At 40.1% G+C, this 26,798-nt stretch overlaps 1 protein-coding gene across 3 annotated transcripts; it reads left to right on the top strand.

The window, feature by feature from the left end:
• The first annotated feature begins 566 nt into the window (after positions 1-566).
• BST1 (bone marrow stromal cell antigen 1) lies at positions 567-19,364 on the top strand. Of its 3 annotated transcripts, XM_082315692.1 has the most exons (10): positions 567-874; positions 4,612-4,741; positions 5,830-5,965; positions 6,442-6,524; positions 7,098-7,174; positions 10,181-10,273; positions 12,262-12,348; positions 12,786-12,845; positions 15,003-15,068; positions 15,998-16,039. In XM_082315692.1, coding segments are annotated over exons 1-10 (900 nt in total). In that variant the 5' UTR covers positions 567-707; the 3' UTR covers positions 15,999-16,039. The 3 variants fall into 3 exon arrangements, with proteins under 3 accessions (XP_082171818.1, XP_082171816.1, XP_082171817.1); XM_082315690.1 differs by lacking the exon at positions 15,003-15,068 and having other exon boundaries at positions 15,998-19,364; XM_082315691.1 differs by having other exon boundaries at positions 15,003-16,085.
• Positions 19,365-26,798: the final 7,434 nt, after the last annotated feature.

The following is a 26,798-nucleotide window of genomic DNA, read 5'->3' as shown; positions in this document are numbered from 1 at the left end:
CAGTTTTGTTCATGAAGAAGACTTTAAAACACGTCATCACACCAAAATGTTGCTGTTAGTATCCAGGGGAGAGGTGCAAAAAGAGCTGACTAATGCTACCCCTATGTGTGATACAAGATCACCTGAGAATTTGGATGTTTGTGAGATCAGCACTTTACCTGCATATTTCTTGATACGTATTTCAGAATTTTTTTTTCAGCCATTAGAGAAATATGTGTAAAAAGTGTAGCCTTTTTAAAACGAAAAGAAGCTGGTTTAAAACATGTTGCTTAGAAGCCCTTGTGGTGTTTCAAGGAGGTGTAGCATGGCAACAACTATTAAACAAACCTAAGGCATCATAAATACTGAAGTGGCAAGAGGTTTTTTCCTCTTTTTACTGAAATACACTGTAATTCTCCCCACTTATCACCAGGTGGCAATATCATGACCTTAGAAGTCTCGTTTTGCTGAAGTGGGGAACAGTTAGGCATAAGGAAGTGATGTATCCCAGTGCTGCAATCGTTCCAGGAAACAGTTAGGTTATAGTCCCCAGCAAGGCTCAGATTTCCGTCTGTCTTCGTCTTTTGTGTACGGAGCTATAGCCAGTACTGAAAATATTAAATGTTTAGCCTCCAGGTTTCCATTAAAATTGTATTTTAATACAATACAATACAACTCTTTTTTTTTTTCCTTTCTGTTTTAAGAACTTGGGTTGTCAAGAATTCGTGATGAAGAGCCTTTTTTTGTCTCTCTTACTTGTCTCTGTTCTGTTCATGAACAGCTTCTCAGAAGTGCAGGGAAGGAAATGGAAGGGCGAAGGTACAACACAAAACCTGGAAAGTATTGTCATTGGAAGATGCTATGACTATATTAGAGTTGTGAATCCTGCTGTTGGGTAAGTTTTGCCTATTTCTGGATTAGTTTTTTGTGTTCTGTACAAAATGGTTATTAATCAGAAGCCTGATGTTTTGCTCCTAGCCATGAAAGTGATCCTGTTGAAGCCAACATGCTTGTAGCTGTCTGGAAACAAAAAACAAACTTTGGTGGATGTCATATTAATAAAAGTAGTGTAATTAAGGCAAGCTTTTTAATCCTTCAACTTTTTATTTCACATTTCTGCCCCCCTAGTGCCACAGTGTTCTGTAAGGAGAACACTGCGCAGAAATGGTGGGGATGGTATTTCTGAAGTACCAGATCTCACAGTGCTCCTGGGAAGACCAGCTTTACTTTGCATGCCTTGTATGTCAGGTCATGTAAGAAGGAAAGCACCACACTTTATAGCTATCCTATGGTACTGAAAGAGATTGAATAGCCCATCCACCTGAAGAATCAAGTAGTAATCAACTGCTGAAGTATGATTACCCATGAGCTTTCATTGTCTGTGTTTATTACACAGAATTGGAGGTCAGTCAGTCACACACTTTGCTAAAATGACCACTTTTTCTGTCCTCCTTGCATTGTTTGCGCTTCAGTAAAAAGGAAGAAACTAAGAAGGACAGTCTCCTGGAGTTCAGTCCTTTATTCTGCTACTAAAATTTTTCCTGATAGTTTGAAGAGGGATTTGCAGAGGGGCCCTGGCTGGGTGCCTGCAGCATTGAATTGTGGTCTTAAACAGCGTTTGATTGTGTTGCATAATATCAGCAAATATCACCTCCTTCCCCCAACCTCCCATTTTCAGTTCCTGCTGCAAAACAGGAAGATACAGGTCTGAAAACAGTCTGAAAACTGGTTTTTAACAAAGGCAAAACATGTTTCTTGCTAATAACATTCTTAACTTACCAGAAGAGTTTTGGTTCAAGTTCCCCGTGAAAGCAAAAGTCATCCTAATGCCAATAACACAGTACTGAAATTTCAGCTGAACTATTCAAGTTTGGCAAATTTATAAACACATCACAGTGGAAGGTGCCAGTAAACTTTAACTATAGATTTTTACATACCTACAATATAATGTATAATATAAACTACAAAAACTTAAGTCAGTTAACAGTTGTGTAGATATATGAAGTCTCGTCTCACCATAGGCTCTAGATAGGCAGAGTTCCTGTTGGAGTTAACAGATGTCACTTCATTTATATCTGAAGCAGGACATGACTAATAATACAGAATACACTAAAATGAGCAACATAAAGGATTGTTATTGTGGAAATGTTAACTTTATCGTTAACTGATTTGGGCTTTTAGAAATATAAATACAATATTCTTGAAAGTATTTCTATATGTCTCACGTTTATAATAGTTTTGTTGTTGTTGTGGTTTAACCCCAGCCAGCAACTAAGCCCCACGCAGCCTCTCGCTCACTCCCCCCCAGTGGGATGGGGAGAGAACCAGAAGAGTAAAAGTGAGAAAAACTCGTGGGTTGAGATAAAGACAGGTTAATAGGTAAAGCAAAAGCCACGCACACAAGCAAAGCAAAGCAAGGAATTCATTCACTACTTCCCATCGGCAGGCAGGTGTTCAGCCACCTCCAGGAAAGCAGGGCTCTGTCACGCATAACGGTTACTTGGGAAGACAAAACGCCATCACTCCAAACGTCCCCCCTTTCCTTCTTCTTCCCCCAGCTTTTTATTGCTGAGCATGACGTCATATGGTGGGGGACAGCCCTTTGGTCAGGTGGGGCCAGCTGTCCCAGCTGTCCCAGCTGTGTCCCCTCCCAGCTTCTTGTGCCCCCCCAGCCTCCTCGCTGGTGGGGTGGGGTGAGAAGCAGAAAAGGCCTTGACTCTGTGTAAGCACTGCTCAGCAGGAACTATAAAACATTCCTGTGTTATCAACAGTTTCCAGCACAAATCCAAAGCATAGCCCCATAGTAGCTACTATGAAGAAAATTAACTCTATCCCAGCCAAAAACAGCACAGTAGTATATAATGGAAGTTTTAAAAACACTTTTTTAAACTGATTAGTATGAAATAAATCTAATATGACTTATTAGTGCCTATTAAGATTGGAAGGAATTGTCCTGAACTATAGTCCTTCCCCACCCTGTAGTTTCAAAAAGTATTTTTGCCAGCTAGGAAATTTTGACTAACAGAGTAGAATAATCCTTTTGATTTACAAGCTGTTCAAACCTGGGTGAGAAGACATGAAGAAAAAAAATGCAGTAAGTGAATTAACCAGAAAATTACTGCTGGATTCAACTGTCAAGAAAGGTGTAAACAGTTCAGTTGATCATGATTTACAAGTACTAGCATGAATAAGTGAGTGCTTACAGTAGACAGTGCTTTAGCAGAATGAGACTTAAGTATATACAATTGTCAGAAGCTGAAGTTCAACAGCTTGAAGTCAGAAACAGGGTGCAAATCCTTGTATCAAGTAAGGCTATTTAAACGTTGGAACTACTGATCAAGGGTCATATTGCAGCACTGAAGATTTTCAGATCAAGATCCCATATTTGCTTACGATATATTGTGGTTTTTTATATAGTTGTTGGGATCATGACCAGAGATTACTGTAAGAGAATGTGTGATCTCTTTCCTGCATGGGAGCAGCATAGCTCCTCACAAGGGGTCCTTTAAAGTATCTGTGACATTGAGCATCGCAAAGCAGCTTCTTAAGGAGTCTCATGAGAAGTGCCAGCAGAAACCCCGCTGTCTATGGATGACATTAAATGAGCAAAACACTCTAATGGCAAAGTTTGATTTACTTAACCGGGACTACTGTTGTTCAAGCTACAGCATTGCAGTTACAGCTGTTTGCGTTAGGAATGCTGAATGCACATAAAATACATTATTCTGTTCTGCAGAGTGTTCCCAGCATAGACGTTGTCACAGCGTATGTGGGGAAGGTACTGTGGGAAAGTGGTGAAAGTAGCAATTCCCTTTTTAATTACTCCAGGCAGGCTCAGAGCTGTGACAGATGAGATCCTGCAAATCCAGAGCTATAAGACACTTCCATCCCTAGATGGCCTGGCCTGGCCTTCCGCGGGAGATTATTGTCCCCAGTGGAGGGCTGGCAGAAGGGAACTGTTGAAGTGCACAGCCTAGCATCTTATTTGAGGCCCTCTACACGAGCAGTTTAAATGTTGAATCCAAACAGTATTTTTGTAGGTACTGCACAGTGACAGTACGTGTCCCACGTGGTCAGCGTATTCATTACAGCAAGGTAAAGCTGCATAATCCCAGGGCCTATATACACAGAAGGCATCTCTTTGTCAAAACCGTTATTTTACCATCAGAACTTTTTAGTAACTCCTCCTGCACTTGAATCTGACATTTTAAAAGTAATTTTACATTCCAGTATCTTTGCACATGTAGCTACACTTTAAATGAAATAGCTTTTTGAATCTGCAAAATTTCAAAGCAAACTGTTTTCTTTAGTATTTCTACAATGCTGGATAGCAAGCTCACTGTGTGCACTGTACCTTCTAAGATTTTTGTGGAATTACTATGTATTTCTAATTCCACACTGTAAATCCTAATATTTTCATTGCTACTTCTTCCTAATCTGATGCTGTTAGGAGTCAGGAAAAGCCAAGACCTATATGTTCTTCCTGGGTTGCAAGTTTTCTACCACCCTGACTTCAGTTTTCTATTTTAACCTTGTGGCATTTTTAATTTTGGAATTGAAGAAGTTGGGAACAAATTACTTTCTTGCTCTGCTTTGAATAAACAATTCTGCTATTTGTTTCAATGATTACAGTGAGAAGAATTGTGCAGCAATATGGGAAGCATTTAAAAATGCATTTATTAACAAGGATCCTTGCAGCATTCTACCTAAGGACTATGAATTATTTATCAACCTGTCATTGCACACAATTCCACCTAACAAGGTAATGATTATTAATGTTATGTTAACAGCCCTGTGACATCCAGCAGATTTTCCATGACACAGTTTAAAATTGACCAAGAGTCCTTCTGTGGCTGATTCATGAATCACTATTTTTGTCCTGTCTGTAGTTTACAAACTAGGCTCAAGCTTGATGGCATTTTTCAGTGTCTTTGGCTGCATTTACTTTATGCAGCCACTTCTTCCAGCAACTTCTCTATTTTCATTCTACAAAGATCTCCCATTTTTGCTGCCGTGCTGGGAGGTCTGTTGTAGTCCTTGATTTTCTACTTCTCCTCAAGTTAGGTGCTCTGCCTGCAAAGATCGTGCTTGCTATCATCTTTTGCTTCCGCTCCTCACAGCCAAGTCTCAGGGCAGTGACATGTTAAACATTGACATGTTAAACAAGCATAAGCAGAAATGAGATAGGACGCCATGATGTGCTAGAAAACACTAAGTGTTTGATGTGCTGGCAATTGCAGAGAACTGTGAAAGTGCAAAAAACACGGCTCTTCGTGCCATCATAATCCCATCAGAATGTGTGCTTTGGCCTTCTCTAAAAGGTTGTGCTTTAGAGCAGTTTTTCTTCTGGCACAATTATTCCTTATCTCTAAATGATACAAGCTAAACCAACAAATACTCCTGTCAACATAGGTTAATTCATGAGAGAGTTTTGCAAACACAGTAATAACAGCTAGGCGTATGATTTTTTCACACTATAAGCCAACATAGCAGTATGAGAAAATTCTGCTAAGATACACCTCACTTATGAATATCTGTCTTCCCTTTTTTCTCCCTTTTCCTAAATCTGTCTGCTGAGGAAGGCAAAGCTAGGCCTAACTATATTTAATATAGGCCTATATCCATTCCCGGCATGGTATGAATGCCCCTCAAGCCTCTAGTGATCATAATTTACACCACTGTAAGAACAAACTTTGTTCCTCTAAAGAGATAGCTAACATTTCTGGTTATTAGCTTGATTTTGAAAGAAATACCAAAACATGTTTTAAACTGTTTTTAATACCCCATAATCTCATTGTGTCCGCACCTGAGTGATGGTTCATTTCTTCTCTTTTTCCTTTTTGTATATAGTCTCTCTTCTGGGAAAATAATCAGCTGCTAGTCAATAGCTTTGCTGGCAGAGGCCGTCGCTACATGTCCCTGGGTGATACTCTGTTTGGCTTCCTTGGAGATTTTCTAAACTGGTGTGGGCAGGCAAACAGCCCTGGTAAGACGATGAGTGCTATATTAAAGATCAGTCTGTAAAAACATAATGGAGACCGACTGCTGTGTTCTGGAGGAGCTCATTTTGCTCCAAGACAAATCAGATATAGCTTCACTGTCTCATTCTCTCCGGTTTTGTGTGAATATTTAACATTGCAGTCAGGGGAGCACACAGTGACATCTAAACAGTGCTGCACAGGAGCTAAACCTCTTTCTCAGTCCTCTGAATGTGGAGCTCTCTGCGTCCTAGGTATAGAGTTAGAGCCGTTTCAGCCAAATTATTGATTAATGTCACTGTTTGTGTAAACTGCAAAGGATGGAAAATGATAGAAAAAAATACAACCGTCAGCTTTCAGTGTTATGTCAGACCATCTTGTATGTTCAGTGAGTAATGCAGGAATATATTTAATTGCTTTCTAAAGTCACTTTTTATGGCCGTTATCACCTCTCTAATAGCACAAATCACATGCCTTCCTACAGGACTGGACTATGAATCCTGCCCCACCACGAAGGAATGTGAAAACAACGCGGTGGAATCTTTCTGGAGGATGGCTTCAATCACTGTAAATAGTGCATTAGTGCTGACTTTGTACATTAGTGAGTGTGTCCTGGGTGGTTCAGGAAAACATCGCCAGATCAGAACAAATTTAAGTCTGTAACTGTGCTAGATTATTTCCTATGATACAAATATGCTTTTTTAGACTGGGTACAGTGTTTTATCAAGGGGAACCTAACTTCCACCTTAGCTAGATAATGTGTTAAAATTCTGTGTTAGCTTTGTTAATACATATTAAGCACCTACTAAGCAGAATAAGCACACTAGTCTGGTGAATACAGGTCCTAAGTGACATTTGAGAGCCTTTATTCACAGATCAAACCCAACACAGAGTGCCAAAACGCTTTCTTCCTATGCTGAAGAAACTATAGGTTTGAGAAAATAGTTTGAGAAGATGCATTGAATTTTTGTCCTCTCAACTGCAGTGACCTGCTAGGCTGCTAGTTTGATATTATTTTCACAATTCTGATACTCTTCTTGGTAAAATTCTTTCCTTGGTCATTGTTGCTTGCAATACAATACCAAGTCATATGACAAATCTGTAAGATGAGTTCTGAAAAAAAATTATTATGTATTGCAGTATGCGCAGCACAGTTCTGGGGTGATACATGTCTTATTGAACGGTTCTGCAGTCGGAGGAGCTTATCCAGTCACAGGGTAAGAAAACTGACTTATTTATGTGTACAAAGTCTGATGCCTGCAAGAAAAAGGGTCACCCAGTTGTTTGGGTCTTCTGCTGCACAAAGCGTGGGAGGTGTAGCTGAAAGAGCTCGTTGCATCCGTCTGCTGAGTTGTGGGGGCAACTGTTAATTGTCCCCAGCTGTAGGAATTAACATGAAATGGATGAAAACAATCCTTTTGACTCCTGCATTTTACAAAGTGCTGTGGCAAGCAGGATAAATGCTCTTTGAAAGCAGCCTTCAAGTCAGCCAACATACTGTGGCAAAATGTGTATGTCTTCAAAAAGATGAGTGTTACAAAATTTCTATTCAGGGACATCTCCAAGGAGAGGACATTGTTACAGGGAGCGTAGCCTCTGTCAGGTCTAGGAGCAAACTTGTTAAGTTGTATAGCGAAAGTACTTGATCCTGCTATTTCTCTGTGACCATGAAAGGAGGTAGTTTGAGATCCATTATGGTTTAAGAAAGCAAAAAAGCTCATTTAGAAGGATAATAGCAAGGATTAGCTCCCTCTTCTCCTTATTCCCTCATATATTAAGGAGGGATGTATTTTCCTTGATTTACAAGTGTACCACTATGCAGCAGTTCATCTAAGCTTATATTTAAGATTTATTGTAAAAACACACCTTTAAGAACTTTTACTGACTATGTAGCTGTAGCGACTGCCTGCCTTTGATGAAAAATACTTCTTTCCTTACCTCAGCAACTGTCCTGACCAAGGCAGATCAAAAAACATCTTAAAAAAAACCCCCATAGAACAGATCCTGCTCCTGTGTGCTCACTGAGGACTGAAAATTATCATTGAAAAGTTAATTTTATCTCCAGGATAGGAGAGAAACAAGAACCATCTGTTCCAAAACACCTACTACCAACTTACCTCCATCCCCAAAAAGGTCCATCTCTGTACACAGCTTTCAGCTAATCAGGAACACTTATATGGTCTCCTTGGGTTGGTCAGGTGGTCAGCTGGGATCAAGTCTTCTGCAAATGATAATACCTGGCAGCAGGTCAATCCCCAGAATCCCTTATGGAGTCCTTATTTCAGAAACAGATTCCTTATTTCAGAAGCCTCTTACACATAAATTAATTCTTTCCACCAGTTCCCTGGGTCGCCTGTCTGTTGGTATCGTGACCAGTGAAATCTCCACCACTGGAACACAGCCTGCCAAGAAAAAAACAAAGCCAGTTACTCCATCTGTTTCCTTTGCTGTGTGTCTTCTGGCCCATTTATGACTGAATTCATTTAAGAGATCTTGTTTGAAAGAGGCTTAGAGTTGAATAATTAATAGCAGAAGGTGATGTAAAAGATCTACCTGTCTTCCTAAACATCTCTCTGGTCTATTTACAGGCATTTCAAAGCCACTTCCAAAGTTTATCCTGCATTACAGTTTGTACACTTAAATCATCATTAAGTTCCCTGTTATCATTTCAGTTAAGATTTATTTCTCACATCACTGCAAAATAACTTAGTTCATTCACACAGTTTGAATGTAGCTGGCAGACTTCTTTAATATTAGTCGGCTAAAGAACTGGTTTACTGAAGTCAATTGTACATTGTTCCTCCACGGTTTCTGACTCCTCTAGTTAAAGATTCCTTTATATTTTGGAGGAAGCTGCATTTTTGCTGGCAATTAATTAGATACGCATGAACGAGCAAATGAGTTAAAAATAACTAGAATCTTTATTTTTTGTTATATTTGCACTAAGACAGGCTTGGACACCTTAGACAGACAAGCAAACCTACTGTTGCTGCTACTGGTCTCTGGTTAGCCACCGCTATACCAGACTTGACCAGAGTGGGCAACTGTTGGTATCCACCTCCTCACGTTCCACTTCTCCAGAAGTTTAAATTAACTTGGTAACTTCATGACACGTCTCGTCTGGCTGCCAGCAGACACTGACAACCACCACGTGTCTTGTGCTTCCACACTAGAGCACCAGTAGTTTGTCTGCAGGCACCAGGAGGACAGAGCGGTGGTCACATTGCCACCGCTGGTCTCATCCTGGAGGTGACAACTAACAGTCCCTTCTAGTCTGGGGGGTCTTAGAGCATTTAAAGTGGCTAAGAGACACTTCAGCCCAGAGGCAGATATTTAAGAAGGCCCATGGCAGGCAAATGAGAACACATACCTAGGCTCAGGCTTGGACCAAACGTGCAGTGCAGACACAGCCCTTACAAGCTTTCTGAGAAAAAAAAAAAAAAAAAAAAAAAAAAAGAGCAATTAAAAGGTTGGAAATCATTACAGTACATCTGGCTGGAAAGGTTAGAAATCGGTGGCTTTGAAATCCCTGCATCTCACAAAAAATTCAATTTACAGACATTAAAATAGTCCTTTGGATTCGGCATCTTCCATTTAATGTAAGAAGATTTAGTTGCCATTTTATTGTCTTGTTTTAATGGTCATTTAAATACCTATCAAAGTCAATTTACACAAGGCAATAAAGTGGAAGGTGGTTCCTAGGCCAGGAATGAACACGTCTAGAAGTTTCTCTTTTGTGCTCTTATGTATCCTAGACAAATACTTCACATTATTCTTGCTGTGATTTTGTATCTGAAAATATATGTCTTGTGGCTGTTGTTTTTTTATTTAAAGCAAAACTGTATTGTGTCTAAAAGCAATAACTACAAGAATGACCTTTTTCTTTTTTTACTAAGTATCAAATGCTTTTTGTTTTGGTTCTGCATTTGTTAAAGTTCACTTCATTCTGGCTCACCTCTAAGTTGTAACTTTTTTCAGCGGAGCCCCTCTACAATGAAGAATATGAAAACAAAACTTCTGATTAAATGCCTTTGACCTTTGAGGACATTCAGAATGTCAATCAGATTTTTTTCTACTCTGTTGAGTCTGATTGTAATCAGAAGATATCAATGTAAAGTAAGCTCATATACTACAGGAGGATCAGAACTTTGATTACTGCAAAGTGAAAAAAAGATTTCTTTTTCTTGTTCTTTATAGTTCTAAATATTTGTTTCTTGAATCAGTTTTTTTGCAGATTATGAAATACCTAATCTCCAGAAAGACAAAATCTCACAAATTGTGATCTGGGTCGTGGATGATATTGAAGGACCAGATACGTAAGTTATATCTTCCAAAAAAAATTCATTTCTCCTTTTTGAACCTGTCTTTAAAATTTCACCTTAGTTTTCTATTTGGTTATATTTGTATAGCAATTAAACTAAAAATATTTTAGATGCTTTCACTAACACATAAGGCACACTCTGCCATTCCCACAGAGTATGTAAATACCAGAATTAGACAAAATAAAAAGGAATTCTAATATTAGGTCTGGAATCCACTCGTTAATTTAGAGATAAGCATGTGTGGACCTCAGACCTTGAGTGAAGGTACATCACAAACAGTTTTACTAAGAAAAGGGTCAGTCTGAATTTCAGATTAAATGTTCACATAAAATATTTCTTTTGCCTTGCCAAATGCATACTTTTCATTTTCACTTATTTTAACTGTTTGAAAATTAGTAGAAGGAGGGAAATACCATCAGGGGGCTTGTCTTCTCTCAATACTTAAAATCAATCCAACAACAAAAAGTAGGCTTTAGCAGGTCTAATTCTGCTGTTAATTACATTTAAAACAACCAAAAAACAGATCAGTCCAAACAGAATAGCCTGTTGGTAAATAGTCAAAGACCAAGTGAAGATTTTCAACAGAAACACAGTGGAAAATGGACTTTGAAGTTAACAAAATAAAATAATTAGGCCTGGTTTGGGACTAATTAAAGGAAGAATTAATTCATTATAGCTTTTGTGGGGCCCCTACAAATGTACACAGATGAATCGAGGGTGGAGGAGCAGAGGAAGTCAGTTTTACCCCAACCATCTGCAGGGTCCCTGCAATTTAATATAACATATGGTGGCACTTCATTGGTCTTAAAACTGCCCTGGCTGAAGAGGGACAGAGAAACAGACTCAGATGTCACCATATCCACCACTGGTGGCTGAATCCCTGGTGTCATCTGCATTCTTAGGAGCGTGAGGCTTCTGTTATTGCTACTCAACCCTTTTTAGTTATATCCATTCATTTTGTGTCATTTCTCTTTCCCATGCCGTCTCTTCTCTTTCCTATCTCCTTTTGCTTCTCTTTCATCAAATTTTGGCATGGCCAACCCAGACCACATATTTTACCATAGTATTGTGGAGTCTGTGACAAGAGAAGCATAGTTCAGATTAGCATTTCTCAGCTTTTCTCTTTAAATCAAAGAATCATACCCTTCTGGAACAAAAAAACATATAGCTCACCTTTGCCCTTATTACAACGAAAAATTAAGATGAGCACTGAACGTTAATTTATCTTTCAGTTTGTGCTTGTCTGGATGCATGGGAATATTTGTGTATTTTTATTAATTGCTTTTACAATTATTTTGTTCATCCCCATATGGTTTCTTTAGAGTCATGAGTATTTACTGACCAATAGGTAAGTAACACTGACTTTAATACCTGACATTGGTGCAAGTTTTAGAGGTCTCAGTAGGTTCTGTGCTATGTCAAGCTTTCTTTTGCTAATTAGACCACAAAATAAAATCAGTGCTAGACATAGAAGCTTCATTTAGGATTGTTTCTGGGTTTTTTTGTTCTCCCTGTGTTTTTCTATTGTTCGGTATTCAAGAGGACAAGCTTCTAACAAGAAGAATAATTCTGATTTATTATAACCAACTTACTCTGTAAAGACAGCTATCATCAACTTTAGCACCATCTAAATAGCTGCCAAAGAATATTACAAATGAAACATTTATTATTTTACAAAATTATTTAGCTCTTTTCCTGTTTATCTAGTGGAATATTAAACATGGGAATATTGGTTAATAGAATCTGTAAATGCTACACAGACTGAAGCCAGTCTTCCAGTCTCTGCAAACTGAGTATAAAATGTTAAACCGCTGTAAGCAAATGAAGCATTATAAATAGCAATGCACACCAGTTGTCTGTAGGTGTTAAGGAATATGGACGAGGGAAAGTAATGGGGATTTACTTTATTAATTCCATCAAGTTCAGTGAAAGGAAATTAGATAATAAAAGACTTGCAATAATATTAAAATCCTTTCTCACAGAGATTCCTGTGGAACTCATACTGTAAAGATACTAGAAAACAGGCTGAAAACCCTTGGTTATGATGTCACCTGCACTGACAATTACAAGTAAGTGAAAATCCTTCATAAATACAGTGTATTTGCAGAAGCACCTCATCTATTTTAAATCTCACATTTTTTCAGACTTAGCATTTCTAAGCCATGCTTTGAGCAAAACACTACACCTTATTGTATAATTGTGTGATTAACTGGAACATTGTATTTACCCAATGTCAGACACAGATGGCCTCATGTATTCCACTTCACTGTAAAATCTTTATTTGGACTGAAAATCTAAACAACAGTTAAAAAGACTTGAATGTCTGCAGAATTACTAGTTATTCACAGTAGTATCCACAGCTCTGGTTATTCACAGTAGATTCTAAGACAAATATCACTGAAGGGAAGCTTTAGCCATGGTAATACTGTTGAGTTTGTTTTGTTTCTTCATTTGTTTTCCTCAGCTTTCTGCCTGAAAGATGCTAAATAAAATGATATCTTCACAGGCCTGTGATGTTCTTACTCTGCCTGGATTATCCTGATGATTCTAAGTGTACCCTTTCATCGTAAGTAAAAGAAGTTCAATCCATCTTGAGTGTCATTACAACCAAAGAAATAATGCAGAGGTCAACAGTTCAACAGATTCCACCTCTATCATCTGTTATATATCACCTATATGCAATATACACTATTCTTGAACTTATTACTTACTGTATATTGAGTAAGCAGTTTCTGTCTACAGAAATTGTACACAATTGTCTGTGAGCACCTGGTATTCAAAATCAGGTGTTAATCAGTTCTTATTGATCACACAATCACACTGTATATCACTGACGGTATCAATGAAGTTTGTAAATATCAGTGTTCTGATGCAAAATCTATTACAAATTCAAGATTGTTTTCATTAATATTCTTTCTTGGATAATGAAATTGTAGGTCAATTGACAACAGATCTAAAGAACGTTTCTCCAGCTACTGGAACTTTCAGTTCCAAATTTTGAGGAAGCTTTTTTTAATCTTCCATTTTGTGTGCAAACCCAATTTCTATATTTTAATGTATGTACCTTGGGTACATAGGTTATCTGCAGAAAATGCAGATTACATCCAAGATACATCGTTCTTAATTAACAAGCATCACTCCCAAACTAGGTTTTAATAGTTTCCCTTCCTATCCATATTTTTCTTTATTATAAAAAGAAGATTAAATGAATTTATTATATATTTCAGTGAATTTACAGTAAAGATGACTGTTTTCAATTGTGTTTAAGTTTCTTAATCTATATGCTGTTGCACATATAGGTACACATAAGATATTTGCACATCTGAATATGAAAAATTCCTCACAGTTTGGAAAGCTGTAGGATAGATGCATAAAAGTTGTTCTGTAGTTATATTATTTTTATGCATAATCCATAAATTTGGCCACATCCTATCTCCTACTGTCCTTTCTGCCCTAATTCAAGCACCTGCAAATCTTTTATATGTTCATAGCCATGTAATACTGCAATGATAACTTCTGCTATGAAAAACCTGATTTGCTGTCCCTGGTTATGGCAGCAGAGGTGCGACTCCTGCTTGCCTGCCTCTGGTTGTGTGGCAGTAGTGCTTCATGCAGTACAGAAAAGGAGGTTTCTATCACTTTCTGTAGCATACGTTCATTTTTTAATACACCCTTACAGAGAAAGTGAGTATTCTCTGTTCCTGCTGGTCACTGAAAGCTTTTACTTGTCATGCGACAACATTTATTCTTACATCCAAATTATATCCCAGCACCAACCTATAAATGTGTGATAAAACCAGTGGCATTTTAGATATCACCAACACTTCCAGACTCCTTCTAGGTAGTAGATCATAGAACAGGCTTCCAGGCTTGTTAAGGCATTTGTTTGTTACTAGATACCACTTGCATGGTGGATTAAAATAGGGTTTCCTTGTTCTGCCAGTGAATGGTAAAGCTTTTGTTCATGTGTCAAAGGAAAATACAGTTGTCCCATGCAAAATCACAGATGTGAACGTGGTGGCAATATTAACAAACTGGAGGAAAAAGCACTTTACAGGACTTTAAAAAATACAATATTGTGAACTCTTAACAGAAGATTTTTCTCTTCTCCCAGGTTTTAAACCATTTCCCTCAAAGTTTTGTATTTGTGGGTACATTCCTCAGCTGAGGAAACCTGGATGAAAAGGCTTTTGGAAACCATTAATGTCTTTTTCTTTCACCTAAGGGATGAGCATACCAGTTCTCCAGTATTACCACGTAGTACTTCCAGTATGTAAGCAGGGGAGCAGCCACCCCTTCCTTTCCATCCATCTCGGTACTTAAATTAACATAATCACTAGCGTATTCCAAGCACCAATCTCATACTCTCCTTGGGTAACTACTAAGCAACTCAGCTGTTATCATCCTCCTTAGGAAAAGTTTCTTTGCTTCTTTCCTTCCTGAGCCTTCTGTTCCCTCCTGTATGCATGGCGATGTAATAGCCTTGATTCACTTCATATCTATGCTCTTCCTAATCAAGACAGAGCTTCCCGATCTGAACGCTAACTATCACTGCCTCTCCCATAAATTTAAGTAGCTAAAATACTTCAAGCCAATGAATACCTACACTTTTCCCCAAATGACTTACTTCTCTGCAATGAATAACATCTCCATTGAAATTAGCTGCCCTTTCAGAAAGAGCCTGAAGCAGATGTATATAAATTATTTGATGATTATCTTCTAGATCTGTTTTCTCTGTTGATGGATCCCCGCTCTCCGATGGTCCATTAAATGACATGGGAACAATTTGGTCAGTAGTGGTATCGCTATTAAGAGCGTGTATCTGTTAAGAAAAGGCTTCCTTTGCATAGCATGTGCTCAGCGTACACACGTTGCATTTTCATACTTCCATAATAAATAGTGAGACTAGGCATGCAGGCTCCATCGCATCCCCTTTCACAATGGCTATTTGCTGTTACAGGACTGATAGCTGGCTTCTCAGCCTCCAGAGAATGATGTCCCGTGCCCAAAAATATCAGAGTTGTGCAAGTGACGTTTTTGTCACAACTCCCGTTACATCAGCAGAGTAGGGCTGTGTCAGGGTAGCAGAGGGATGACCTAGAAGGTGCTGTAGTTTACTTGGGGCTTCTTGGGTAGTGATAGTGCCCCTTAACTCCTCTCCAGACTGGAACTCTGTTCCCGCTGAGTAAAAAGTTAGACTTGTCTTGTTGACACCCTGATGTTTGAAAAACACTTGTAAGTAAAAAAATACCCACTAGATGGCATAGATGGCTTACAAACATAAGCAGGAAGGCAGCCAGATGCAACCTATTAGTAATGGTATTTATTACTTGCGTTATTGCAATGTCAGGGAGACTTAGAAATGGATCTGGATGCTGTTGTATCAAGTGCCATAAAACTATAGACCTCTAGGAACACTGCTGTCTGGCGGGGATCTATACAATCTCAAGCATAAGGCTAGACGCAGTAAATGGATGTGGAGAGACGAGGAGGCTCGGGTATTAAGGTAGAAAGGAGTGTTCCCAGGGTTTTGCACACAGGTAGCCTGTTTATAAAATCATGACAGCCAAAGGGAATCTGGTGGCAAGCTATTACAAAGAAACTTCTAGGTTAGCACTTGGACTGCAAACTTCACCCTTGGCAACAAACGCCTGATATTTAAAAGAATCCTAACTCAGCTCTGTGCTGTGAACATCCTGTTTGTTTTCTTTTCTTTAGATCTGCACCAGCAGCACAAAGAGGACCTATATCTTCAGACAGAGGAGGCAGCTGGAACAAGCTCATGTTTGTTTCTTTTGTAGGCTTTTTGTTCAGATTTGCTTTAATCAACTGAATCCATATCCTCTGTTTGCCTTAGCTGACCATAAATTTGGCTTTAACTAATTTCTAACTGCAATTTCACCCTAGTTCTGGGACTGGCAAATGTGCATATTAAGACCCTGCATACTTCTATCTAGATACCAACTACTTTTAGTAAAAAAATTATTATACTGCTCCAAGAAAGCCTCACCCTTCATTTTCTTTTCTTGAATAGAATAAATCCATTGCTATTTCATCTTCTCTTTATTCTCCAGAATTAAACTGAGAATAATACTTCCTGTTCACATATTGCAGAAAGAAAAGTGAAACTATGCCTGTCATACACTCCCACACAGCTTGCTTGTTCATAAAAACGATCCTAGCATTTGGCCTTGGAAACTTAAGTGTGTGATTATTGTGTTTTGGGATGGGGAAATATTAATTCAGATGGGAGAGAGCTTCGATTGCTCACTTGGCACAAGATACAACAGGTGAGACAGTGGAAAAATTAAATTCATTTTCATAAGTGGTTGAGGACTTGGGCCAAACTTACCTGAAACTATCATACAGCGAGATTCTGGCTTGCATACTTGCATACAGTATTTTACCACATAATATTGATTGCTTCATCATCCGCGGAGCTGTTCCTCAGCTGGCTGTTTCTTGGCTACTGGATAGCCGATAGTCAGGAATACCAGGTCTAGAAAGTTCCACAGGTGTTCCACCATGATGTGATAGTTGATCACCATGATGTGATTTATGGCATATCAAATTCAGACAAGAACCTGCCAAGTCAGATATCTGCCTGCTTGCAGTGAACTCAGTTAGCATGCTTCAGAATATATTGAGGAGAGAGCAGATGCCATCTTGAAGGTCTCTTGAGTTACTTCTGTGAATTATCTCAGTGTTCCAGCTAGATATTCCTTTAAACCACCAAGACATCCACCTACCAAGATGCCACATAAATCTTTGGAAAAAAATAGTTGTTATTCTAGAAAATAACTTTAAGTAGAATTTTGTTGCACATTCTCTGTTAGCTTTTGTATTATTTATTTGTGTGTGTATTAGCTGGTTGTCAGGAAACTGGGATGGGATGTTCCTGTTATCTCAGTGCATCTGATTTAGGACTCCATAGTAAATTTACATCCTTGCAGTCCCTGGTACAACTATATCATGTTGTATGTTTGAAAGATAAAATAGCTGAAATATGTTGTTGTTGCTTATTTGTATGGCTTCCATTCCTGTAATAATCTTTAATTTGGTTTTAATGCAAATCCCGTTATATTACACACACAGTTGCATTTGCGTGTGTCACAGCTGGGTTTAGGCTCCAGCCTGAAGGATTTTGGGGTCTGTTTCAGACACTTGCAAAAGTACTGAAATCAGAAGTTACAGACCTTTGAAAATCTGGGCTGTATTATGCCTCAAAATTGTTCTCTACCTATGCTGAAGCATTAGCCCTTTGATTAGTTCCTTCAACATCCTCCTCATTTTTGTTGCTTGTTTGATGCTGTCCTTAACAGCAGCTGCCAGAATAATAAGAGAGGTATCTGTTTGTAACACAGACACACCTCAGATGATAACTCAACCCAAGCAATTGATCAGTCTTCTGTTTGTCCGCAGCAGATCACATCACGAGACGTTTTGGACCACAGGCTATAGAGGTAGTGCATATGAGGCTCACAAATACGTGTCCAAGCCATCGTTTGGTCTAGTGTTTTCCTGCCCACTGACCTGTATATTACAGTGTGTGCGGGATTCGGAGAGTAGCTAAATACCATTAACAAGCCATATGCCTCTTAGGCAACTTCCATCCACAAGCCAAGCATCCCAGCTGGCCAACTTTTGCTTTCCAGCCTATGAAAGCTTTCCAGCCTCTGGATGCAATCCACTCCAGCAGTGCAGTCAGTGCTGGCTGTTACGTATGATACCAAACACACTGTAGGAAGAGCTAAATAATTCTGTTTTGAAAAAAAAAAGTAAAATACAAAGTAGGATAGATACAATTCAAATAATTTGAAGTTATTTACTGCATAACCTTATATCAAGAACAACACACTCAGAAACCTCTTGCAGTGTTTTCTTATTTCTAATGCTCTTGCCTCTTTTCCCATTACTTCAACTTGGTAGCAAAGACAGCAATTTTTTTTCCAATATCTTTTGAATAAAGTGACTCAAACTTGCTGGAAGAGCTTGGGAAGATCTATAAAGATTTTTAGCTAACCAACTAATATAGCTGGGGAAAAAAAAAAGAAGGCAAAGTTTTAGATACATAGGCTCCTGAGATCTTAAAGGCAGCAAATTTCAAGCTGAGTGTGAATCGGTTCTTATGAGTTTAATATAATGGTTTTAATCTGTGCAAAAGAACAGTGTGACTGGCATCTCAGAAGCTGAGGGGCAGAAGAAGTGTCAGCAAAGCAAGAAACAATAAGGTTATTTGTTACTCTGGGAGGGAGGGAGAGACATGAACAAAAAGTTGTGAGCAAGAGAATCCTGTATCTCTCTCTCTTTTTTATTTCTACATCTACCAAGTGTGTGAATAGTGCTATTTACACATACATTTTACACTTATGTGGTCAGAATCAGCTAGGTATGGCTGTGCTCTGTCTTGAACATTCGTTAAATGCTCTGATTAGCAATGTCTCATGTAACAGCTGTGCCAAATTTGGAGAAATCATGTCTAAAAGGCATCTACCCTTCTACGTAAACTCATGAAAGCCTAGTAGTGTTCAGCAGGGTGCTTCAAGTATAGATTCAAAATGTTTCAATCATCCGTACTTGTACTAGCAGTACTGCAAAAACAGATGTCTCCGGACCTGAATTCAAGGGGGGAAATGTTCATATGAAAACATTATGTATATCACTTCATTTTTAATCTAGTTGGATGCCACAATCCTGCTCAGATCTCTTAATATCTGGCAGATATCCATGGCAAATGAAAGCATCATGTACAGGAGCATTACAAGGTGCTCTGCATTTCTGCAGACAGACCTGTGGAAGCTGCTGATGCTAAAGCAGTATTTCCTGCCTTTGCCCGTTTTGTGGACCACTTAAGAACTCAGTTATGTCACACTCTTCATTCCTATACAGAAATAAATATAACCTCCTTTTCTGCTAAGCTGCTTTTTTTTTTGCTGCGTGTGTTCCAGTCACTGTATCTGACAACAGCCGAACTCTAATTCAGAGTGATTCCTTTTTTCAGCATGTATGTGCATGCACACATACACATCTGCTCATACCTCCTTTGTCAACTTCTAAATGCAAACTCTTGGGTGCTCTGGCATAAGAAGTTATGAAAATAAAGCAAGGACAACTTGTTCACCTCTCTGCCCTTTTTATACTGCTGGTGTTTATTTTTGTCATATTGGCCTTGACATGATATTCAGCTGACCAGACTGTGTTTCTGATCAGCAATCTCAAATGTAGTGAAACTTGAACTGAAACCTCAAGAAGTTGCATAATACTTATTTTTCCAAGAAAGCGAACTCTTTTGGTAGTTTTCAATTGGATTGGCTAGAAATAATTCTGATGTATTCTGCTTCGACAATAGTGTAAAGTGGAAGAAGGGTGCTTTTAGCAGAGCCAAGAAGTTTGGTTTAAAATAGCTCAGTATGGGGAGGCACAGTATCTTAATTTAGCCAAACATTAGGGTGGCTCAAGCACTTCAGAAGAGTTTTTCTGATTTTCAGGTTTTTCCTAATTCCAGCTTCTGCCCAGTCTAAATTTACTTGCCATTTTATTTAAGAGGTGAAGGCTATAATCTGCCAGATTTTATTTATAATCCGCAGACGTCTGATTTCCTAGTTTCCTGCGCATTATGAAGGCAAGCTCCGAGGTGACCCCAGGAAACCGGAGCCTGGGAGCATGGCCTGTACGTACCCCCACACCGTATCCACCCTGCCCGAGCAGCCCCTCTTCGCCTACCTTCTCCTCTCCTTCCTGCAGCTGCAGCAAAGGTGAACCTGATCTCAGTTCAGATGAGTTATTTCATATTTTTAGCAGAATATGTGAGTGGAAAATTATGATGCTGGAAGTTTTATAGAAGGAAAATGAAGGAGGAAATTATAATACACGTTTCCTTTGAGTAGCAGGCAGTGAAGTAAAGTAACTAGTACTTTACTTGTGACCGCTTGATTAGGAATACCTCTGCGCTGTGTAAGCAGTAAGTGTGGTAAATTCCCAGAGTGCAGACAGAGGGCATCCTCCAGAACTGTAGGTCTGGAATAACTCAAGTTATACCGTTAGTTACAATAATTAACAAACAAATAGTATTTTTAATCCAGTAACTGTGTTTGCCTGGGCATCTCTTAGTGATTACACCTGATAGAGTCTGATATCAGGTGCTAATGAGTGCTCGGGTAAATACCTATCAAGGAATATCAGGTATTGCAGGCATAAACTGGGATGATATGTCAAGAATTTGGCAAACACTGGTTCACAAACTGCAGGAGGACTCTTTTTTTTCCCATTTGCAACAGGTAAAATCGAGAGAGCAGTGCTAAGAAAACAACAGGTATTCTGTATGATATGCTAAGTCAGGGTACAGGTGTGGAAAAGCTCCTAGGTCACACTATACCATTTTGAAGAGCAGCAAGCGAAGAAGCAAACGAGCAGAAATAAGTATTCAATCAAAATCTTGCAGTCTCAGATCCCAGCTGTAGGACATGCTGGCCTGTGTCACGCTTCATTCGTACTTTTCCTTTCATTTTAAGGAAGGATGCCAGAAAATCCAGCATTGGTATTTCCACAAAGCAGAATGAATGCTCTGGGCTTTCACTCTGAATTTTCTGTCACCACTGCCTGTTAGCATGGGGTTAAAAAAAAAAGAGCTGCTGGAATAATATGAAAAAGGTGTGATCACAAGCAAAGTGTATGTCATATATCATGCAAAAGGAAGTTAAGGACAGTAAGACTATCCAATAAACTTGGAAGCCACAGCATCGAATCCTGGACAAATATTTATATGCTTGTATACAAAAGCTTATTTTACACAGCTGGCAAGCAGGAAATACCTCCTTTTTCAAGTTTATTGTTTTTTGACCTTTGAACAATCACATGGGTCCTTTCCAAGTGGCAGATCTACCCCCTATAGTTCTTTTAGGAGAATTTTTTGCAATTTACACACTCCTGTGCTTGCAGAGCATACTTCTATATCAACTTTGTTTCCTTGGCCTCCTCCGTGGGATGGGAGCCTCCTGGGTATTTCCCTTCAGAATGTGTGAGCAGCATAATAATTGGTACTGGCCAGAAAACAAGCACTCGATTTCATGAAAGTCGGTGAGGCTACTGCATTTGCTTTTCCTCTGCACTAAAACTAAACCTTGAAAAACATTTTGCACAAAAAAAGTACAGCAACCTCATCAGAAATCACGGTAAGATCCCTCACTGCTAGGTTATAGCTCTGGTATAGCTCTCACTTTCTTGCAAACTCTTCTATTGCAGCTGTTCCATTTTGTATAAATTAAACATGTCTTGAGTAAAAAAATATTTTCTTCATAGCCTGATTCATGTTGAATGCATGATTCATTAAATGTGGGTCCCCCACTCTGCAGATCAGTGCTTTAAACATTATACCCTTAAATGCGTTTTGTTTTTTTTTTTTTTTAATTTGTCTGGGACATCATTTTCTGACATGTCTAAATAGAAAGGCATATCAAAAAAGGTGAAGGTGATACAGAAGAATGAAGCAACTGTTTCCTCAAACTGTTGTGGAGCCACTCCACAGCTTGTGTCCCCACTCCTCCACCTCCTTCCCCACCAGCACTGTGTTTCTATGTAGCGGATCTCTCGCCACGTTGCCTTGCTCCGTGAGAAAATCAATACACAAACCCCAACTATGACTTTGTTTTGTTACAAACCCACCACTCTGGCTGAGAGAGAAATTGGGAGCTGCAAAATGCAAAAAGCAGCACTGCTGACAGCCGGAAATTCTTCAGGCAACAGCAAAGCTTAGGAACCACCAGGCTCTCCAAGCGAAGGGGAAGGAGCAGATGGCCTGACACTCAAGAGAGCCAGCAAGGGAAACAAGCACAGAAATGGGAGGAAGAAGCTTGATCCAAAGAGGGGGAACGTTTTGGACCCTTTGGGATCTTTGTTTGCAATCAACAAAGAAAAGATCAGTCATTAGTGTCTGTTACCCTGTCTCACACTGAACAGCACAGTCAGTGCTGTCATGGCTCCAACTGGCTACGAGCTCGCTCGCACAGCGACAAGCGGAGAAGCAGGTGCTGATCAGACAGGCAAGGGGAAGGGAACTAGACTGTGCACGTCTGTGCAGAGAACGATTAAAGAATAGCTGTTCCCAAACACCCCTTCCCTGGACATGAGCTTTAAATGCACATCCCAGCATAATGGTATTAATTTGTAAGGCAGTCAGAAGTGTAGCACAGTTTGAAACATCTGAGCTGAAGGACAGATGTCACGACTTCTGAGAAAGATCAGGGTACGGCTATATTCTTGTCAGTAGATCTCACTGGACACTTGATCCTACTGAAATAATCTGGCTGTCCATAAATCATGTCCCAGAAACAAGCAGCTAAAAATCTGGTCCTTCCAGTGCCATTTCAGCAGAGCACAACACTAAGGGAAAAAGCAGCCACTGCTTTAGGGATCTCAAACTCTTGTGAGCCCTGAGAAGCACTCATCCCTTATGCTAGCTCTGTAGTCTGCTGTGAAACAATAACATATAAAAGATTGGAGCTAGCTTTCTATGTGGTGTTTGGGAGAGGTTTCGTGATCAGAAAGGTTTTTAGAAAAATTAACATATATACAACTAAAAAAGCCTTTCGAAACATCCCTGAATCATTACAGAGGAACTTCACAGGAAAACAGGCAAACAGCAATAATTTTCTGTACAAGGCAAACAAACCTTATCTATCCAGGCAATCAGAAAGGTTTGGAAAGCTAATTTACTGCTCAGGAAAATTTAGCACTTGCTGATAAAAGATTTCTCCTCCATACTGAAGCACAATGTTTGATGAGAGGAAAATACACTTGGCTTCCTTTGTTTCTCCAGTTGTGATCTCCCATTTGAAAGTAAGGGCATTTGCAAGGTCAGAATAGGGTGAGACAGAGATTGTATTCTGGGACTCGAGGGAACTGAAGAGTCCACAACCATTTCTGCTTTATCAAATGCCTAAGGGAAATTATTTGGAAAAAAAAATAGGAACTGATCCTCACACAGCCATGCTGTAACTCTTTAGTGCAGCTTCCCTTAATCTCGCCTATTTCTTCCAAAAATATTAATCTAAGAGGAAGCATTTCTTAAAATCTTTTTGAAATGACTGGTGGATGGGTGTCAGAAACCTTGTAAAAGCCTGGACATCATGACTCTCCATGAGACACTTCAGTATGCTATAGCAACAAATCTTCCAAAAGAAGATCCAGAAAGTTATCCAGAAAGGATAGCTTCTTCCACTATCTCGAGGGCATTGTAGAGAAGATGGAGCCATACTCTTTTTCAGGAGTGCACAGTGAAAAGACTAGGAGCAATGGTCAAAAAGTGCAGCAAGCGAAATTCTGGCTAAACATTTTAAAAAAATCACCATGAGGGTGGCTGCCCAGAGCGGTTCTGGATTCTCCATCCATGGAGGTTTTAAATACTCCACTGGAGAACGCCCTGAGCAACCTCATCTAACCTTGAAGTTAGCCATGATTCGAGCAAGTGGTAGGACCAGATAACCTGCAGACGTCCCTTCCAGCCTACATTGTTCAGTGGTACTGTCAGTTTTCCAAGAATGGCAATTACTAAATATTTTCTTTCTGGAAGGGCCTGTCATATGTAGTACTGTCCCCTTTTTTATTTCATAATGCTGATGCATAACTGGAAAGACAGCTTTATTTTTGTAACATCTTTAGGTGTCCATAGAATTTTAGCCGTCAGTCATACTGGGTGCCTGTATTTTAAAACCTGATGGCTAACATGTTTTATCAAGGACATTTAAAATTCTAATTTAGGCAGCACAAACAACATTCCACAGCAAGTTGCATTCACAGTCAGCCTTAAGCTACCTGGAGATTTGCTCTCATACATAATTGATTTCAGCTATTGTCTTCAAGGAAAGATTAGCTAGATTTCCATCTGTCTTCAGTTCCCTAAGTCCCAATATCTTTGGAGACCTGTCTGATAAAGTTCTTCAGTTCCACTAATTATTCATTAGAAAGCATGGAGATCTGTCTGCATTCTGCAAATGGTTATCACAAAATTGTAGCTTCAGAGAATCATATAGGTTGGAAGGCATCTCTGAAAGACAAGAGTAGCTTTGCAGTGATATAAGCCAGCTTGTCTTTACTATCTTCAGATGCATCTCATCTGGACACAGGGACTTGTATTCAACAAGGGTGCTTAAATGGTCCCTAACTCCATCTTTCTCTACTATTGGTAGTAATTTTCTCCCCAGAACTCCTACCTGGGCACTTCAGGTACAAAGACCCTAGGAGGTCTGAGAACAGACCTTGCTAGTGAAAAGTGAGTCAAAGAAGGCTTTGAGTCGCCTCTGCTTTTTCAATGTCCTTTTAGACTAGGTCACCTACCCCTCTGAGCAGTGGCGCCATCTTTTCCTTGGTGTTCACCCTGCTGTGGATGTGCCTGTGGAAGCCATTCATGGTGCCCTTCCACACCACACCAGTTTTAACTTCGACCCAGGTTTGGCTTTCTTAATTCCTTCCCTGCATGTCCGTCACACACACAAAGCCAGCCAGCACTCTCCTGGTCCCACAGCTGACCGTCCCCTTTGCTCTTGTCTTTAGAGACACCCAGGTGCTCTCAGAGCCAGATCTGGCCCTTAGGGACCCACTCACACCCTTGCCCCCAGGTCACGTCACCTCCTCGTCGGCTCATTCGGCTTTATCTCTGCTAGCACTCACACGGTCACTCATACAACCGCACTCACTCCAGTCACTGGCAGCATGGACACGCAGGCCCTCCAACCCATGGTCTGACCCATTGCTGCACTCACACGCCTGTACAAACCCATGCACACACAGAATGGAGAGCCATCACCCAGGGAAGAGCTGGAAAGGAGTTTAAGAAGAAGGCAGGACAGACCACCTTGGTCAGGCACAGGGCATGGCCAGTCAACCAAACTGGCCAGCCAACTACTTACATGCGACTGGCCCTTTCTATTCCTGTACCCCTCTATTTTACCACTCTTGTTTGTCCCAAATCACCTAAACCCCTCCTTTGTCTCACCTTTGGCTCTCCCCTTAAACCCTTAGGCAGTGTATTATCTGGTCTCCGGCTCCTGCCATTGTCTCTCTGAGCTCCTTTGTGGGCGTGCAGATGAGCTTTATCACATAACCTGACAGTCTGGGCAATGCTTCTACATTCCTCCCAGTTAGTCCATCCCTGCTTCTGCTCTCCCCCTACACTTTCTTCCAAAATTTAAGCTCGGTCAGGAATTCCTGATTTGGCCAAGCTGGCCTCCTGCCACAGCTTCAACTTCCTGCCCATCAGGATGGACCACTCTTGCGCTTTGAGGAGATTGTCCTTGAATCAACTCACTCTCTTGGGCTCCTTTGATGTTCAGTATCCCTTGGAGTCACATCTATCAGGTCTCTGGAAAAGCCACGGTCATTCCATCACAAATGTTTCTGTCACACCAAACTCCAGTTCTGTATCTGTTTTCCTTTTTAAGGCCATTTTTCAACATTTCCTAAGTAGTAATTTTTTACTAATCGTCTCTTCTGATCATAAAATTCCCCATCCTGCTGATTAACATCTAGAAATGCGTCACTGACTCCATGGGTTTTGGGAAAACTACTACTGGATCAATTCATCCCTAATAAAATAGCGAAGCACCACTCCTCTACTGCACCAGGTCACTGAGAGACAACGCAGTCTGTGCTGGTGCCCAGCACCAGAGCTTTGGACTGATCTGTCCTGGGAGGTTGATTTTGCATGGACAAAGACAAACCATAGAAGTGGGACTCAGGCAGGGAGCTGCAGAAGGTGGCAAGAGCAGCTGGGGGTGTGGAGGGGGAATCTCCCTGAGCAACCCGACCAGGTCCACCAGGCACTGTCCCATGCCTGTCTAAGCTTATTCCCAGTTGCAGATCTGGCAGGTGACAGATGGACCAGACCATCCAGTGACTCACACAGGAATGAAATAGCTTTGTGCTGGTGGTCTTAAGACATGCTCTGCCCTGCCCTTCAGCAGTGCACAAGTGTTGTATTGGAGAAACAGGAGGCAAAAGGGTGGGAGAGGGAGAAATGGCTGGCATGAGCCTGTGCAAGTGCAGGAATGTTTTGTCTTGAATGAAGACTTCCCATTTTAGATGTCACTTTGTCATGTGCTGCTGTGCTGGCTCTTTCTGACTCTACAGTTCAAAACTGGTGCATCGGCCTCGGGATGCAGTCCAGCATTAAGCCCTTCATATGCATGCTTCTTCACATTATTCACACAGAAAGCAGAAACACTATGATATTTGTTAGATTTTATCTTATTGGTTTTTCTTTCTTTCCTTATACCCTCAACTTCCTGCACAAGCCTTGAGACGAGAAGCAGCCACACCACATATAGCCAGGAGTGTGTGTAGGGTAATGGAAAGGTCACCAACAAAACTACAAGGCACAGTGGTGACATTTGGTCCTCCCACACTCTCCTCATGCGTGAGAACACATACGAAAAAAATAGTACATTCTGGTCGAGAGAGCAGAATGCGTTATTGAGAGGAGACGGGCATCGTGCTTGTCAGCACGGGCTGATCTAGCACTCTCGTT

This window comes from Platalea leucorodia (genome assembly GCF_965183815.1).
Source record: "Platalea leucorodia genome assembly, chromosome: 6".
NCBI classification, from domain to species: Eukaryota; Metazoa; Chordata; class Aves; order Pelecaniformes; family Threskiornithidae; genus Platalea; species Platalea leucorodia.
Note: the sequence above shows the minus strand (reverse complement) of the source record. Positions and strands in the feature narration are given on the sequence as shown.